Source organism: Astatotilapia calliptera, chromosome 20 (genome assembly GCF_900246225.1).
Source record: "Astatotilapia calliptera chromosome 20, fAstCal1.2, whole genome shotgun sequence".
Classification (NCBI taxonomy): domain Eukaryota; kingdom Metazoa; phylum Chordata; class Actinopteri; order Cichliformes; family Cichlidae; genus Astatotilapia; species Astatotilapia calliptera.
In genome coordinates this window covers 22595251-22614759 of record NC_039321.1, presented here as the reverse complement: position 1 = coordinate 22614759, position 19509 = coordinate 22595251, and the positions used below count along the sequence as shown (strand labels likewise).

Sequence of the window (19509 nt, the reverse complement as noted above, 5' to 3'; positions counted from 1 at the left end):
CACACACATTCAGATAGCCCAAACTGTTTGAAAACCACGGAGAGGGAGAATGTTATGTGAATCAATCAGGCAGTGTGAGGTAGGGGAGATTTTCTGCATGTTTTATTTCTCACTGGAGCACTCATAGAAATGAACCCGTACTATAAATTTTAATGGTGATTCCTTCACCGTGACAAGTCAAAATAGAGTCTGTAGAAAACATCTATAAATCGGAGAAAGACGGAAAGTTCAGGCACAGACGTTTGGAATTTTAACCTTGTGTTTCCCTCATTAACACGCTAGATGGAGCCACTCACCAGGTATTAATACTCAGCCTCTAAACACTATATGTAGTGTGTTCACACTAGAAACATGACAAGCAGGCTCATACTTGGAGCGCAAGGAAAATCTTCCCGATTATACAGTGTTCTGACAATTGACATCACGGCTCCAAAATGCAACTCATGAGAAACAAATACTGCCTAAAGTGCAATGGTCCAGAGATCTTTTTTTTCCCTCTTAGAAAGCTCCTACAGTTCACTACTTTGAAACTATTTTTATGTACATTGCAAGAATAAAGAACCATGAAACACAAACCAGCATATTTTTAATATCATAACAAATTGCATGTTTGATTCTTTGTGAGTAAATCTATATGTCAAACATACTGGGCCCTGAACTCAGAGACTAACCACCACAGGTCGGTGAGGTGAGAAGTAGTCGTGGGCCACTCACTGAATAATGCTGTATATTTTAGTTTTACTTCCTTACCCCAATTTAAAGAAAAGTATAACTCATGTCCAATGTTTGCTTCAAGAATGTATTACAGTCATATTTCAGTTTTGAAGTCAGCTGTAAGGTAATTGCATGGCTGCACAGTAGGACATTACAAACAAAGGCTGCATGCCGTGCAGGTGTTCGGTTTCACGGTCCTGGTTCTGTGCGTGCTGGCTCAGCCCGATGGCCCACTGGGGCACTCATTAACGTTTGCGGGTGCAGCTGTGCTTGTTCTACCATAATAACTCAGAGCGTCTGAGGCAAACAAAATGAAAAGTGAATTGTGTGTGTTGTGTATATGTTATCTCAACATGTATGATGTATGCCTGCGCCTCCCTTTCTTCTCTCCTGTTTGTGTTCTGCAGGGTGTGTGTGTGTTGGGGTGGGGCATCACGTGTAACTGTGGCTGCTCATTTATCAGCCCTGCCATATGCTGCTTTATGTAAAAACAGAGTCTTGTTGAGAGGCCTTATGGTGAATCCAATACAAGTCCCGTAACAGCCATTTTTCATTTACTGCAGGCTTAAGTTTATCACAGTGCGTGTACATAAAATGAGAAGCTGTTCCATCTGTTGTCTGTAAAGCATCCTGTCCTTATATAATCTGTACAGAGAGCAACAAGGCAGGTAGGCCCTTCTGCTTTGGATTTTGCTTAGATACATTGAGGTACCTTAAAACATTATGATAGACTTGATAACCCATATAAAGCAATGGCACTTCTGATTTGCGGGTGGGTTTATGCCAAAAATGATTGCAGGAATTCAAACAGTTATAACAGACTAGTTGGCCTATAATCTGTCAGAAGTATGTCAAACATATCTCCCATGAAGGATCTCAAGTCATTTAGAGCCAGAAACAACAATCCTGTCACAAGTTAGAAGCTGGAATCGGTTTTTGGCAAAGTAAAAAAAGGAAAAGTCTAGAGATAGTAGACATGGTAAGTGATCACTTTTTGGAAAAACACCAGTGGTTAACTGTGTTTACATTGCACTGGTTAGTTTGGTGTTTTCAAAAACTCTGGAATAGGATCTCCCAGGATGGCTCAGCAGGCATGCATCCTGGGAGGTCCTATTCCAGAGTTCCTGCTCTTCAACTAGCTCACCTGCCATCTATCAGCTCGTCACTCTCTGCTTAAAAGGACCAATCCTGCTCCCGTTTTCTGCCAAATAGTCAGCCTCCTAAATGTACTAAGCAGGCTCTTTTGTGAAAGAGACCGGCCTATGACACATACATTAGTTCCTAACCAATTATTAATTTTCTGGTTAAAATAAAAGCACAATTTCTAAATCAGCCTCTGAAGAGGATTTGCCTTCCCAATACATGGTGCTAAACCAGGGGTGGGCAATCTCAGTCCACGAGGGCCGGTGTCCTGCAGGTTTTAGATCTCACCTTGGGTCAACACACCTGAATCACATGATTAGTTCATTACCAGGCCTCTGGAGAACTTCAGGACATGTTGAGGAGCTAATTTAGCCATTTAAATCACCTGTGTTGGTTCAGGGACACATCTAAAACCTGCAGGGAAACTGGCCCTCGAGGCCTGGAGTTGCCCACCCCTGTGCTAAACCGAAGTCATATAACTCTAATACTAAGTACCCAAAGACAGTACAATCACAAAACTTGAATAGTCCATGCCACCAACACGGTAACGTTTCAGCCTTGTGATCGCAGTCAGAGCATGAAACAAAATGATAGATAAAAATGCCTCATTTGTAATCACACTACACTACTCTTTTTTAAGATTTGTAATTGTAACATGTTATCTGAGATTACAAAGTGTATTATTATCTGTCTTTTAAACCAATCATCTGACAGATTACTGCATTTTCTTTCATGCTCTAAAGGCTGAAATATTAGCGCGTTTGTTGGCATGCGCTAGTAAATGGACGTAATTAAGATTCGTCAGCTATTCAAGTTTTTGTGCTTGTGCTCCGCGTTCCCTTTGGTTACTCGCACTTGCTCTAACCTTTGTGTCTCTGCTATCAGCACAGAGTTAGCTCTTTCTGCTGTCCTGCAGGATGTGCTGGGACACCACCCAAACAGATTGCTGACGAGGACTGAATCTTTCCCGTCACGCACATTACGGTAATTAACTCTGTGTTCAGAGGATGAAAAAGGTAGTTCAGCCTTTTTGTGAGATAGCTGAGAAATATAAAGGCAAGAGCTGATGATTGGTAAGGCTATAAATTCTAAAGGGATCAGAAGTATAAGCTAAATTCTTTAGCTCTAAGTTAATAATTAATTTCATGTTCAACTTTACACTCAGATAAGTTGAAAGGACTGCTTCATTCCTTCTATCATGACTTCCGCAGGGCAAAAAAAGGGAGAAGAAAGAGAATTACTAATGAAAGGGAAACGAGACGCAAGAACAACGTCTCCATATCATTCCTGTCGTGTGTTATAATAATATATATAATATAGTAGTAAATTACCATCTCATGAAAAATCACATGTGACTTTGAAGAGTTTAAATGGTTGTGAAATAATAGTCATAAAAAAAAAGCTTTAATCAAATTGTCTTTTCATGGGGGAAAGAGTAAAGAAAAACAACCAGAAGCGTTTTCTGTTGTTTCCTTGAACTCATTGCGTATTGCTGCAAGGCATTCTGAGGTACAAACAAACCAAAGCCCGGCGTTTCCCTTTTATAGTTTCATTTTGAAACACGGGATGTGTTATGGGAAAGGTAAACTACCACAGAATGCTGGTGAAAATCTCATTTTATCAATTCTCCGAATACCAAATGGAAAGAAATGTGGGGGATGTAATCCCATAAAGGGTGCCTCCAATTTATGAATGCGATATTTAATCATGACTTTATTTTTTACAACTTTCTAGGAGTAGAATAAATTTCTTCTTATAAACCCCACTTCTACAGAATGTATGGAAAGTTTTACACTGCCACACAAAGCTTTGTATAACTTAGGACTTGTGTTATTTTTGAAAGAAATGCAATGTGCACTCACTGGCAACTTTTTTAGGTACCCCTGTTCAACTGCTTGTTATTGCAAATAGCTAATCAGCCAATCGGATGGCAGCAACTCAATCTACTGAGGCCCAACCATCTCTGATGTTTAAAGGGTCCAAAAAAAGAGAAGATAAAATAAAAAATGTAAAATAAAGCTGATGCATGGCTGTTGTTTTTAGACTCCGCGTACTTGTGGCTTGCGCTGTTGCCCTCGAATGTTACACCCCTCAGTGAAGTCCATTCATCCAGTCCACAGTATTTAAAACACACTTGCAGCAGCATTATTAAAGTGATATTTTACCCAAAAAAGCTAAATTGATTCTTATGAGTCATTTCCTCAGAAAACCTTTGGCCAGAAAAGGTGGTATAGTCCTTTAATAAGTACAGCAGAAGAATAAATGGTGCTTTTTGTTTTAAGGGTAAAGGTACAGTCAGAGGAAGGGCGGACTCCCAGGAAAGAGATAAATGATATGAGAAGCCTCCTGGGTTGTGTCCTCTGGACTTGGGCTCTGAAAGTGCTGATTGGGGTCTTCTCTTCCCATCAGTCATTCAATCAACTGTTCACATTTGACCAATAGGGGTTCCCTTTCTCGGTCTGTTGCGCAGAGTGGAGTGAAGTGCTGGCACATTGCTCATTTTAATCTCCTTAAGTATTTACTTCAACAGTAGCGTCAATGCGTCAGTCTGTCAAAGGGATCGATTTCAGCGCTGCAGATTGCCTCAGAAGCAATGGTGCTCTGCTGGAGCCGGAAACGCTGGCTGAGAAAGTGCATTTTGGATTCAACAATTCATCAGAAGGTTCATGATGGCAGATTAAAAAGAGACTGCTTGGACTTCTGCCATTACAGTATTGTAGAGCTGTAGAAATGACAAATGTTTAAATCCTCCCAGCCTGTTTTTATGTTGCCTGTGGTCAGCCTCCTTTCAGCAGACGTTTGCCTGTTTTAAAGCCTGTGGACCAAAAAGCTGTTGGAGGTTATTAGTCAGTGGCCACTCGCAGACAACCAAGACACCAAATACAGTGTTTCACTAACAGACATGTAATTAGAGCACTATGGTCTTCATTTCCTTCATTATAGACATCGCAGGTCTGATAGACGTCTTTATCCAGCACACATTCTGACACGCCAAAGGAAAGCTCTCTTTAACTGTGTCAATTCATTTCTTTTGTTAGTTACACCTTTTCAGTGCTAGCTTACACCCCCCTTTAAACTTCAGAACTGCCCTTAATTCTTCCTGGCGCAACAAGCCCAACAACGTGCTGGAAACATTCCTCAAAGGTTTTTGTCAATATTAAAATGACAGAATCACACAGTTGCTGCAGATTTGTTGGCTGACACGTCCATGATGTGACTTTCTCACTTTCTCACATCCCAAAGGTGCTCTACTGGAGTGAGATCTGGTGACTGTGGAGGCCACTTGAGTTCACTAAACTCTCTGTCATGTTCAATAAAGACATTTGAGATGATTTGAGCTTTGTGACACAGTGTTTTATCCTGGGAGAAGCAGCCGTCAGAAGATTGGTTCACTGTGGTGATAAAGAGATGAAAACGGTCAGCAACAATACTGCTGATATAAGGATGGATGGATCCATGTTTTCATTTCATTTACTACATATTCTCACCCAACCATCTGCATGTTGCAGCACAAATTAACACTTTCCAATCTTCTATTGTCCTATTTTCTGGAACCTACAGTGAATTGTAGCCTCAGTTTCCCGTCCTTAGCTGACAGGAATGTCACCCAGTGTGGTCTCCTGCTGCTGTAGTCCGTCTACTGAAAATATTCAAATAACTTAAGGAAAGTCAAATAACCGTGGGGTTTTTGACTTCCTATCTGCTCAAAGCCATGAACAAAGTATATAAATCAGTTCCTAATGGTTCAATAGTCTTGACTCATAATTAAAAGCAATACTAACTTAAACACAATATAGATTTGATCTCTTTTCATTATCATTTCTCATTTGTTCAAAATCTATAAAATCGAGAGTATGGATGTTTTTCTGCACTCACCTTGCTTGTTCCCATAGATTAAATAAAAACAGGTCCAGCGATGTGTGACACGTCTCCTGGTTTTCTCAGGAGCTGATTTAAAGCTTGGTGTTTCAGCCAGTGGGTCAAACTTGTTTTGCCATTTTGAGCCAAAGACGCTTCCTGCTGTAGTAGCACAGGGTGTTTTTGTTCACGCACTTTAAACAAATTCTTCTACCGCACTGAAGTGAGCATTAGCAATTTTAAGGGTAGCACATACCAGTCCACATAGGGTAATGTTAGCACCAAAGTATCCTAAAAAAGCAGTAGCTTAATGAGGTACACATATTCAAACTTAATAAAATGCTGACTCTGTGTTAGATTAACTCCTCATCCACAAACACAGTAAAACTGCATGACAGAAAAAACCTAAATTTAAACTGAGACTAGTCAACAAGTCAAAGACAGATCAAGTTTACAGTCAATCACAGATCTCGTTCTACTTTCTTTTAAATCATTGCACTCGAGTATCAAACTTTACAGGAAGAATCCTGTAACTGCAACAAATCCATGAAATAAAAAGTAATATTAAAGGTTAGTTCATGTGTTGGGTGCCTGCAGCCATGCAGAAGATTTTTGTTCTTTGCTACAGGACCATTAATGCTTTGCACAGCAAGTCTTGGATGTCCTTGTTGTTTCTTTGTTGTTCTGCTGATTTCAGTGACATGCTTTAATCTTTGGTCTAATATTCAAGTAAAAAGAAACTCTTAGATCACAGTAAGTTTAAAGGTTTCTGCCAGTTAGTCCGGGATGGGCAACTGTTTTTTTGTTTTGTGAGAGCAAATGAAAATGCAAATAGTTTATTCAGGTTGTACTTGCAGACCATGACATTCAAGGCTAGGAAGGTTAAAGTTCACATGTCACTGTCTCTGTATTCAAGCGGAAGACTGCTTTGAGTGAAATAACAATGACTAATGTGTTACTGATTGTTCATTCAAGAGTAAAGTTTTGAGAAAAGGGTCTTCTGGGATTGCCTGAGCTTAAGAGCCTTTACCTATCAGCTTGCACTTTCCTGTTTTTTAATGCCTTGACACAAAGATGTCTTACTTCTCCCGATGGAGCTCTGTGAACCATTATAAATCTTTCTATTAAAATAACATCACATGACTGAAATGCAACAAAGCTTTCTTTGCCATGTGAATCGGTTTGACAAAACAAGAAAGTGTGAAGCAGAGAAAAATATCAATAGGCAATAGCATTAATGGTGGAATGTGAATGCTAAAATAAGCTCAGAGGATAATTGTTTTTTCTTTATCTTTTCAGCACCAGCACTACTTTGTCTCTTTCCTTTGTGCTGGAAGATATACTGTGCAGTGTGTAGCGCTGAAGTTTGCTGGCAGGGTTTATTCATCTCTATAAAGTCTGGCCTCAGAGGGAGATACTTGGCACTAGAACAGAAAGTGGTCCTTTTCCCAGTAGCTTTGGGTGTGAGACGCTCTTATCTTAAAGGCTTTGTTGTTATTGTTTTATGGATTTAGTACCTCTTTTTTTTTCCCTCAGTCTCTTAAATATGTTTTTGTTTGTTATGCTATGTCCTTGTTTTTTGGACACTAAGTGAGTGACATCACTTAGTGACATTTGAATTTGGAGAATTTGAGATGGATAAAAAAAAGTCACCTGTAAAGAAACAATCAAGTCCAGACACTCAGCTTTAATTAGAGAGGCTGAACAACGATATTGCTTTGAACATTAAGGAATTACGGCCATTTATTTTTTTCAGGGACTCAAATGTGCATGGACAAATAACCCAAAAGCTGTTTTGTAGAGTATTGTGGGCTGTGTGTTTGCTATTCCCTCGACAGTAGAGTGTGTAGAGGTCTGCAGTTAATTTCCATTTAGAAAACCTTTGACCCAAAATGCAGAAAAAACTGAAGAAATCTATCAAAGTGATGGCGTGATCATTAGAGCAACAGCTTGGTGCATTCTGATGAGCTTGCCAACATAAAAATACATCCAGAGGAGGCAACAATCATAGATAAACTCAGGATTATTTCTTCTTCAAAGGGTTTGATTATTTTTTTAAAAAAAGAGGGGCTAATATTCACCTGGATTAAACACCACAAGCGGCAATAAATAATGTGCAACATTGTGCAAAAGTCTTGAGTCACCCCTAATTTCTATTTATTTTTATCCTAAGAAGCCACAGTTTTTTTTGAACATGGGTTGCTTTTTAACTAATTTTTAGTCCAGTCAATGTACTTGATCATTTTCAGAGGTTTTTGGTTTTTGTTTGTTAATTCACTAAACACTGACCTATGAATTATTCAGCACCTACCTGAAGTGATGAACCAGTTTTGTGTCTACACATAACAGATCAATTTTACGTTTGATATTTAATGCTTGATAAAATTGCTATTTTATGAAATATTAATTTTAAAATGTATAAAATAGTAGTTTTATGTATGTATATATGTTAGTGAAGGGAAACAGGGAAAAGAGGCATGCCAAGGTAGCTAAATTACTCAAGACTGAAAATCAGCAGCGACAGGGTTGATGGAGTGATGAATCCAAATAAGTACGTAGCAAGGACTTAAGGAGAGAGTGTCAGTGAACAGGGAGCATCTAAAGCCATGTGTCATGGCTGTCATGGTTTAATGATGCATTTTAGTCAGTGGTGTTGGAGATCGTCTCAAAATTGCTTGTATTAAAAACACAGAAAAGTACCATCAGAGTTTGATCCACCATGAAATGCCTTCTGGAAAGTGTCTGATTGGCTGCAGTTTCATTTTTCAGCTCAACAATGATCCCAAACATACTGCCAATGCAGTAAAAGAATACCTGAAAAACACACAAGAGCACACTGTCAGTCATGGATCGGCCTCCCCAGAGCCTGGACCTGCACATTATTGAAGCAGTGTGGGATTATACTGATAGAGAACAGAACAAAAGGCAGCCAACATCCAAATGAGAGCTTTCAATGTCCTTCAAGAAGCCTGGAGAACTATTCCTGAAGATACTTAAAGAAATTACAAGAAAGCTGCCTAAGAGAGTTCAAGCTGTGTTGAGGAATAGAAGAGGACATGAAAGCTAAACATTTAAAGCCTGTCCTTTTTAAAGTCATTACAACTGAACAAACTCTGTTGTTGCCTCATATACTGTATTTTAATGTACGTTTGCACATTTTCCTAGCAAATAAAAAGAGGTGAGGCTGTGGCTCAAGACATTTGCGCAGTACTGTAAATCTCTGGTTTAGGCTACTGTTACCAGTTACAGCTAACAAGAGCTTCTACTAGCCTGTTCTAATGTAGCCAAAGTCCAACAAGCCAACGTCATAACGGGCAAATTTTCCAGCGCATTAACCTCATGCCCAGAATTGTTTGGGTGTCAATAAACAGCGCGTGCCCGGCAGGTGTGCAACACTCTGGAGTATTTTTTTTCCTTTTCGGACACGTGATACTCCAGTGCAGTGGCTCCTGGTGCCTCTGCGCGTTCGCGTACCTCCTCGTGCCCTTCTCAGAGTGGGAAAAAGTGTCACGTGAGCGCGCGCTCCCATGTCTTACTGCACTCTCCACTGCCCCTCCCCTCAGCATCAGCATCAGCGTCCACAGCGAGAAAGTGCGACCTCGCGTTTGTGTCTTCGCACCTCACGTGACATAATAAATTCTACGTAATAAACCAGGCATTTTACGTAGTTTTTGGTCACACACAGAGGTAACCAGGCTCCTCTTGCATAGCGTATCTATACATGGCAGAGTGATCCTCATTTCCACATTTAAGTCGCTGTTATTTGCATGCTTGCACGACACTGCAGTGTAAATATTCACATTTGTTAATAAATGTGATGGATTAGGGTATTTTTCTGTCTACAGGCTGATTAAGTCCACAGGTTAGGGGAGATTAACTTTAAACTACACGATGTTACCATCTTTTTCTTTAATTAATGTGAAAAATTCTGCATTACAATTAATAAAGCTCATTCAAGCGGTGTTTATTTAGACCTAGATGAGCTTGGAAAATGTAATTGAAATCTCTTCATATCTGTGCTTGTTTTTCTTATGCTCACCAACAGGAGGTGAAAAGGTACTCCCCTTTTAATTCCTCTCCCCGGTGCTCCTTGTTTCCTAATCTCGCCCGTGCGTCCCTGTTTCCTCCCCACGGGACTCATTTAACTTTGATCTAATCAAATCTAATCTAATCTCGCTTTCTCTCGCCGCTCGCGCTTTCATTTTCTCTCTCTCACAGCCGCCGTGGCCGTGCGGCACGCTCCCGTCATCACGTCAGGAGGAGGCAGCCTGCTGGTGCTGAAACTGACGAGGATGAGGACGATGATGGCGGTGACGGAGGAACAGCGCTGAGTTCGCTCCGCTCAGTTTTCTCTCACTTCTTCTCCCTCCTTCTTAGTTCTTTTTGTTTTGACTGCATAAGTAAAACACAAAACGTAGCGATACAAAAAAGCGACACCGCCGATTTGACCTAATACCTTTCTCCACACCCCTCCCGTCTCCTGAGTCGAGACCGAGATGGGGAACGAAGCGAGCATGGAGGGCGGCGGGCAGCCCGGGGAGCCGGGATCCGCTGGGATGATGGGGTCGATGATGCCTGGAGGACCCTCGCAGGGACCAGGACAGCACATGAAGCCGGTCAACGGAGCAGCTGCCGGTGGAGGAATGGGAATGGGAGGCCCCGGGATGGGAATGACAAGGTAGGAGCAGCAGGAGCAGCAGCACTGGGTGAAGTGCTCAGGGTAGCAGCGCATCTCCGAATTTGCGCCGTAACACGGAAACAGCTGATGGACAGCAGCAGAGCAGATGCCGTCTTGATTGCGATTGTTTTTTTGTTTTTTTTACAGGGATGGGATTACGTGGGTGTTAAAAAGTGTTTCACCACTCTTGTGGATTTGGGATTTTAAAGAGGAAATGCTCAGAGTGTAAGGGGTGAAATAAAATAATAAAATAAATAAAAGAATCACTGAGCTGTCCGCGGTGCTGAACACTACGAGCTGCACTGAATGGCTCTTTTTGTAAGGTAGACTGATTTCCACAAATAGGTTTGACATTGCGTGTTATACCACCTTACGACGGCCGTGCCCCTCTGGTCTGTGTGACCGCTTGTCACCAAGAATGAGATAATTTTATTCCGCGGTGTCATGTGCTGCCCTAATAGTATTTCCTCGTTCTTGGCTCGGGTTGTGCTTTGGCGTAGTGTTTTGCACGAGGCATGTTTATTCGCTCTTCCCTCCTAATTATTGTGTAATTCAGAGGCTGCGTGGTTTCATTTACGAGGCGTGCCAGTGTCACGTCTTGGTGTTTTACGTTGGAGACGGGATGCAGCTGGGTGCTCGAAGCGTCTTCATTGCCTCGCTTGTTTCCGCATGGGCGAAGGGAGTATGCCGAATGTGTGTGAGTGTGTGCGGGGCTCGTGCATGTGTGCGTGTACGTTAAGGGGCTTGCCTTTCTATGTAGGCGTGTGTTTGATGATGCGTAGTATAGCCTACTGGTACTATGAGCAGCCCCACCGTTTCTCACAGAGTCGGTGCTTCTTATCTTACCCAACCAAATCAAATCATAAGCACGTCCAGATCATGTCCTGGGCAGATGTGCAGTATTGACTTCACTAGATTTTCTACTCAGGGCTTCAGCTGGTTAATGTAAGGATATTGTGTGTGTGACAAGTTTTTGAAATGCCATGTCTGTGGACAGTGGGAGGAAGCAAAAGGTCCCAGATGACCAGCGGGTTCAAAAGCCAGAACCTTCTTGCTGTTAGGTGATAGCATTAATCACTGCATCACAGTGCATGCCTGAATGAAATATATATCTGAGTGCAGCGGATATATTTAGATTACATTCGACAGAGAGCCTAAGCAAAGTTAAATCTAGCCTCTTGGATGAAAACACATAATCTTGTGTCCTAGTTCAGCATACTGTAGATCTTCTACATAATAATGACGCCATAAAACATCTATAGCATGCGATAGCAGTGCTCAAACACACCCCATATGTTACCTAATCTGTCTGTGCTTTACTTACTACCAGATGAAAAATGATGGACCAGTAATATCTGATTCTGTGACACATTGTTCTCACATAACACGATGCGATTGGCTGAGCAAAAACAGATTTTTTACATTCCTTTGTTTTTGCCACCATCCAGGAATCCCAACTTACTGTATCACCTCATCCATAAAAACCCTTCTGCAGACAAGCGAGTGCACAGAGACCTAATCAGGTTGACACTCTGTGGATATAGTCCCCGACTATAGGGCTGCAGCTGGTCTACACACACACACACACGCATACACACACTGGGATCTGTGTGTGCAGGTTCTATTTAGGACACATCCTGGGTTTGATTCATGTCTCTATAGGAGAGGAAAGCAGAGAAGTGCAGGCCTAACTATCCTTATATAACACAGGGACTCAGAGAGCAGATGACAGCTTCAGCTCGTTTCCGACAAATGACAACAGAGCTGAACGTGCTCTGATGTGTTACTGGTGCATTACACTACTTTAGGGAGTTTGCTGTGATGTCGTGCATCCTCTGCCTCTTTTATGCATTTTCTGCTGATTTTGGATTTCAGGCCTCCTGCCCACATTTTCAAAATCACTCTATATAAAAGGCCTTTTTTCCTTTTCTTTTTTGCATGCTGCGCCTCACATTAAGTATTTATAACAGCGTAATACAAGGCCATGTGAACAGATTGAATCACGTGTTTGCTCACCCCCGCCCTCTCACTCACACACACTCTCTCTCACACTTCCCTCCCTCTCCTGCGCTGCTTTGCCTGACTGCCTGCTCCCATAACTCTCTCTCTCTCTATCTCTTTCTCTCTCGCTCCATCTCCTCTGCACACTTGCATGCTTTGATCCCTTTCCCCCCTTTTCTCCTCCTCTCCCTCTTTCTTTATATTTGTTGTGCTCTCCACCGTTTGCATACTTGCATCTTTTAAATAGAAAAAAGGGTGCTGTCCTCTCTTATCATCCTTCCTTCTCCTACTGCTTCTGCCCCTCTGTTGCATATGTCTATATTTTTCATTCCGTCTCTGTAATTTCACATGATTACAGATTATTTCTCACTTCCCCTCACTTTTCAAACTGGTATACTCCTCAGTTCTCTTATTTATTTATTTTTTTGTAAAGCAGAAAGGCAAAGGAATATATCTTAATTCTCTTTCCTGCCATGTCTGGCCACTGTAAGATTTAGCAAAAGTTAAGCAAACAGGAGAAAAAAGTACCTTTTTAAAGCTATTTTCAGCTATCTTTTAGTCTATTTAAGGTAGCAGGACTGTGTAAGTAGGACAGACTAAAAATAAACTACATGTGGCTATGTAATTGTGCTGGTCTTTGGATGTTTGGTTGGGTTTTTGTTGTTGTTGTTGTTTGTTTTTGCTAGTTTTGGGACAGAAATTAAGCTTTTTTAAGTCTTGGTCTTTTCACAAAATGCATTACCCTTTCACTTATCATACTCCATCATAAAATAGGAACAAGAGTGTTTTTTTTAATCTTTCAGTGCATTTTTGTTGTTGTGCACACATGCTGCCCTTTTCCTCTTCTGACTAAACACCTTCCCCTCTATCCTCTCTTTTACTTCTCCCTTTTTAAACCACCAGCCTATAAATGACTCTGTCCCTTCTTTCCCGGTCCAGATAAGGAGAGAAAGATACTGAGACTAAGTGGACAGAACACACACACACACACACACACACACACACACACACACACACACTATCTATCTATCTATCTATCTATAGATAGATATACAGAGGCTAAAGGAAGCAAAAGACTGTGATAAATTCAAAATGTAATGTCCTCCAATCAGCAATATAAACACAACGTATAATAACATGTTAAGCAGTCGACCATTTGATTAGGAGTAAAACCTGTAAATTACTACTTCAATAGGCTTCACTTCACTTGCTTTAAAATGACAGATTCGCATTAGAATAAGTGGGAGGCTAAACTAATTTCTTTATTGATTTCAGATGTCTGGACCTGACTATGAATAACTGGTACATTAGTTGCACTTTTCAATGGCAGTGAGGTTAAAGAACAAAAATCACTTCATAAAGACAAAGAAAGACTTGTGCTCCACTCTCCAATGCTGCACAATGTTTTTGTCCATTATCATGGTCTCCATGTCAGATTGTAGAGTCATAAAATGTTGCCTTTTTCTTTCTCCCCAATCAATGTTATTTGCTGACTTTTATGGCATGTGTGATGCCACTGGTTAGGAGGTTTAAAATTCCCTGCGTTCATCCCTGAGTAATAGGATACATCCTGCGATCACCAAAATTTACTTACTTTTTCACATTAATAATCACTATTGCCATTGGAGGACTTTGACAGATGGATGTCACTTAAGATAACTTGCTGAAATAAGAGATGGCATCACATGTCTAGAGAGGACACTCTCAAACAGATTTGTGCACACCGTTTTCATGAGAATATAACATATCAGTCACGAAGCCAGTATAAGGAAGGCTTAAATACAAAATTAAAATGATAGTACATAAAAAAAAAATGCAAATCTGTATCCCCGGATAGCTGATAATTCTGCAGTGTTGCATTTTAAATAAAGTAAATTAGAATAGAGTGAAAAAAGGAATGTGTCAAAGATATGAAATGAAAAAGTGGCACAGAGTGAGACAAAAAGGGGGATGGGTTTTGCTGTCCAGATGGCAAAAGGAAGAGGAGTGCGAGAACTCAGTAAAGACACTGAAGAAGAGAGAGAACGTGAGATCTAAAGCACATATGGAACAGACCATTCCCTTGCTGTGGGATCACGTGTTCATATTGCATCTGACTCAACTCACACTCATGTTTTGGCTGCGATGTGTATGCATTTATTTTAAGTGTGTGCTGTGCATGACTACATCAGTGTTTTGTGTATATATGCAGTAACTGTTAAGAGCACTGGCAGTCATCAAAATTGATTCTCTTTCAACACTTATTAAGACCTGTGAAAGTGAGGAAAAAGTGGGAGCAAGACTGTGTGTGTACTTGTTGTGTGTGCGTTTGTGTGTACACTGGAGGGAGAAAGAGTCTGTGAACACTGTTGTATTTTTACTTTCTCTGGAACATGCACACTTGAGGATAATTGTCATTTTTAAGAGAGTCACAAATGTAAGATGTGTTTGCATGTGTATGTGTCTTTTTTTCACCAGAAAAGCAACATTGGCATGTTAAGTGTGAATGTAAAGCATATTTAACTTTAATATTAAAGTTTTTTGCTGCTCAGAGTAACATGATTATATTCACACATAAGCACAGGAACAAGTGCTGATATGATTTTGTTTCTGATCAGTAGACTGATTAAAGACAGACTTTAAGTCTTTTGTTGGTGAGGGTAAAATCGATGTTTGATGATGATTAGAGCCTGGCTATTAGCCTATATATCTGTATCAGTATTTTTTAATTGCCAATAAATGAAAATTAAAAAAATTAATGATGAAATGGGAGAAACACCCTTTGATTATGTTATGGGGTTTGAGGTTGCAGAGTTTGCCCTTCGGAAGTCATTTCGCAGCTTCTCCAAAGGCAACATTTGTTTGTCACAAAACAACAACCAGCTGTTCAGAGCAGTTAGGCACACCATACATGAGTAGTCTATGACCTGCCTACCTCCAAGCCATCATATAGATCCTCTTTCTTTTATGGGCATGTCTGTGTTCCATGAACTAAACCTGATGTTTATCAAGCAGAGAGGCTAGTAGCTTGTTTTTGGTTTGGTTTTGTTTGGTTGTTTGCACATGCGCATTATGGGCAATTCTATCATGTTTTTGGAAGACTGATAGGAAACTAGTGCGCTTAACAAGCTGCTCCTGTTCTGTGATTAGTTTGGCTCTGGCTACTATTATAAACATATGCAGATGCATGTGAACACCGAGACAGCATTAGCAAATAAATGAGGAAATTCTTTCATGATTTATTATCTTAAAATGTGAGTTTTGTCTTCCTAACCTGCTACTAAAACACTGATTTATATAGGGAAAAACATTAGGAAATAAATAAAGGGAAATCATACAGAAATATTGGAAAGACTCATCATTACAAACGATCAGGAACCCCACAAAAACAGCTCTACGACATCTACATAGAATATCACATGACTAAACATGAAACAAAAGACAAAAAATTAATTTTTATTGTTAACACCTAGGGATGGGTATCGTTTAGGTTTTATCCGATACCGGTGCCAAATCGGTACTTTTGAAACGGTGCCGGTGCTCAAACGGTGCTTAAAGAATGGAGAACACAAAATTGGTCCAAAAACCTCTCATGTTCAGCTGGTTTTTGTAAAAAGATAACAATGTTAGCCTTTTCTGCAGCTATGGGGCATATATGGTATCACTCTTGGCTGGAAGCAGTGCTTAAAAACTTTATCCAAAAACCTCTCATGTTTAGCCGTTTCCCTCTTTTTCTTTGGTCATTTTAGCCTTTTTGGCCAGGGTGAAGGGAGTATCTGCCATCAAACAAGAAGACAGCCGCATGTAGCTATGATGATGTTTGCTAGTTCACCTTACATGCATTAATGTAATAACGTGGTTAGCCTACTCAACATAAATTACACACGAACAACATTAAGCTACTCACGCAGAGAAGAACAGCTGCTGCTGCCGTCATCATCCGTCATCATTTCTGCTACACTGGCAGGGCTAGGGGCCAGGACTCTATTCTTCGGGTTTTTGGGGATGTTGCTAACTCCGGGTCTGATAACAGGCAACCCACGCGCAGTAGATGCGCTCGGTGTGAGGTCTCGCAGAAAGCTATCAAATACACCGCATTTCTTGGCTTTTAAAAAAAAACCGCTATGCGTCGCCAGGTGTTTCATCGGATTTGAGGTGTTACCTCCTTTGACAGTATCACAGTATCAGCTTAAAGCACTTGTTGCAGGCTGCTGAGTTTGCATATTTTACTGTGAAGTACAGCCAGACTTTTGACCGCTTCGCCTTGGGCATTTTTAATCTGTAGCTCTGCTCTAAAAGAACGTACGTACCTGGACCCGCCTACTATCCTCGGAAATGTAAAACGATTGGCTAGAAGTGTATCACAGCTCAGGAAAAAAAAGCACCGAAATAAAGCACCGAAATGTGCGCTGCTTTTCGGTCTGGTTACTACCGTTTATGTCAGAACCGGTGCCATCATGGCACTGGACACCGGTACCCATCCCTATTAACACCACAAGAAAACTTAAATTGAGGTATGAGTGTAATTTAATATGGATGTCTGAACCTCCTGCTTGCTTTCCAGCAGCTTAGGAAAAAATGGAATATTCTGTCCTCCTCTTGCTGATCTGTGACTTTCAGCCAACACTTAGATTCCACAGCTTCTTATTCACCCTGTAGTTCTCACTTTACCTTCATGGGGTGCTGGCTATGAAAATAATTTTTAACAGTTACGTAAAAAATCTTTTGCCTTGAAACGCACATCATAGAAATCAATTCAGAATTATTGTTTAGTAAAACTTGTGAGGCAAGATCTTTTTTATAAAAAAGACCCCATAATGGCCCATTCAATGGTACCCAAACATGCAGCATTTGACTTTTTTGTCATTATGAATATTTTTGATTACATTTAATCATTCGTTGCTCTGAAGAATTTTTAAAACTAAACTTGAACTCTCAGAAATACTTTTACAATTTATTAGGCATGGATTGCTGGTATTGAGTTAGAACCACTTTTATTCTCAGAGCTGCCTTAATTCTTTGTGGCATAGATTCAACAGGTGCTGGAAACATTCCTCAGAGATTTTGCTCCATGTTGACATAATAGCATCAGAGAATTGCCGCACATTTATGATGCAAATTTCCCATTCTGCCACATCCCAAAGGTGCTATTTGATTGAAATGTGGTGACTGTGGAGGCCACTTGAATGTAGTCACCTCATTATCATCTTCAAGACACGAGTTTCAGATGATCTGAGCCTTGTGACATGGAATAGAAGCAGCCATCAGAAGATATGTTGCATGTTTTTTTTGGTGGTTTTTTTCCAAATCTGCAATCTGCCGTCTAGCTTCACCTTATTTCCCCTGTAATGACCTCCAAATGTTAACGCAAATGTGTCAGTGGCCAAGTGGGAATAAAAATAGAGTTGTGTTTTTGAGTTTTTATGTGTAGGTGTATGATTGTGTGAACTTGAAAAATGATATTTTTACAAACTGTATATGTGTGAATGTGTGAGAGGGTGGATAAGGGACAGACAGACGCTCTCTATATTTACACGACCTGTTATCAGGAGACCATGTTTGCAGGAGCCTCCAAATACTAAATGTGTTTGGGTGGCGGCATCTGGAGATAAGATGGCAATAAGCACAATATCAGAGCCCAAGACAGTATTAGTTTTCAGCAAATAGATGGTGTCTCTGGAGCTTATGAATGAAACCCAGAAATAGATTGAACAGAAATGATACACGTATCTGCAGGACGAGGGGTGAAGGCTTTGAAAGACACTGGTGGATAATGGATTAGCTCTTGGATTTTTTTAACCCTAGAACACTATCGCTGGGTGATTTACACCCGAGCAAATACATTCACATGATTTCTCTCTCCTGCAGCTGTTTGCGTGTCGAGGAGCCTGTGCCTTCACCAGGGAAGTCTCAAATGTCCCAGGAATGGGTGGACCAAAGACCAGCTTTCCAGAGTCCTTATTTTGTTTTAGGAGGGTTTTTTTTTTTCATTTTGTTAGACATGGCAGTGTTGAAAGTAAAAGAAGACCACTCTAATTTGTCATGTGTTGTCATATTTTGATATATTTGATTACTTTTTATTGGCTATATTATATCGGGTAAAAATCACCCGGCATTAGTGATTGTGTTACTACACAGCAAAATCTCCAGTGTTAAATTAACACTGGAGAGTGTCTATATGGGTCCACACCTCTGAGTGTTAAATACAACAGTGTTGAGTGTTAAATTAACACTTTTGACAGTGTTATATGTTTAAAAGTAACCTCGTCAGTTTTGAAGATTAACAAAGACTAACACTGAGCAGTGCTGATTTTCTAACACTGGAACATTTCTAACATTTTGAGTTATTTTCCAGTGTTAGAAAATCAGCACTGCTGATTAGGAAAAAAGTTTGACATCATGCCCTTTAGCCATTCAGATTTGTACAAAACCACTGACAACAGAAACATGAACTGCAAGTATTAGCTGTTACTTTGTTGTTGTTGTTTTTAAATTCTTTGATTAATTTAATTGCATTTTAAGAAAACTGCTGTAGAAAAAAAGTGTCATATTTTTGGGTTTGACCATAAACTGGTACTTAAACTCTACTGTATACACAAGATTGAATTAGGCAACTATGGAGACATCACCAGTTGGTTTGTGGAAGGCATTTTGGTCATGCTAGTTTTTCTTTTAAATCCTGACGTGGCCACCTGGATGAGTGAGAAAACTAAATGCACTTACAGAGAAACTCCAGAGCCAGAGTTAGACTTTCTTTTGGTACAACCAATGGATGAACAGCATAAAATAACATTCAAGTGGTACCTAAAGCATCCATGCCTTATGCTTATATTCAGACTTATTAATGTTTGCTACTTAACTATATGTATCTTTAACATATAACTCTATAAAGTGGGTATTTTCCACTTTTATGCAGCTGTCAGGAAGTTGGAAAATTAGCTGTTTTACGAAAACAAAGTTGGGAATGTTATTATGTGGATTTATGGGTATTGATTCCATTTTAAAGCCAACATCAAGTGAAAATTTGGGAAAAAAACAGTTTTTGGAAACTTGGTGATTGCTGCTTAGTAGATACAGAGTTCACATTGCTTAATCAAACCCAAAGCTACAAAATGTTTTTGGCTCATGCAAGAGAT

General features: G+C 40.2%; 1 protein-coding gene across 1 annotated transcript in view; it reads left to right on the top strand.

The window, feature by feature from the left end:
- The first annotated feature begins 9956 nt into the window (after positions 1-9956).
- LOC113012990 (acanthoscurrin-2-like) overlaps positions 9957-19509 on the top strand; it is a 35673-nt gene continuing 26120 nt past the window's right edge. Inside the window, exon 1 of the mRNA XM_026153481.1 lies at positions 9957-10393. Within this exon, the coding sequence (XP_026009266.1) occupies positions 10212-10393 (182 nt within the window). The 5' untranslated portion in view covers positions 9957-10211. The remainder of the gene's footprint in view (positions 10394-19509) is intronic.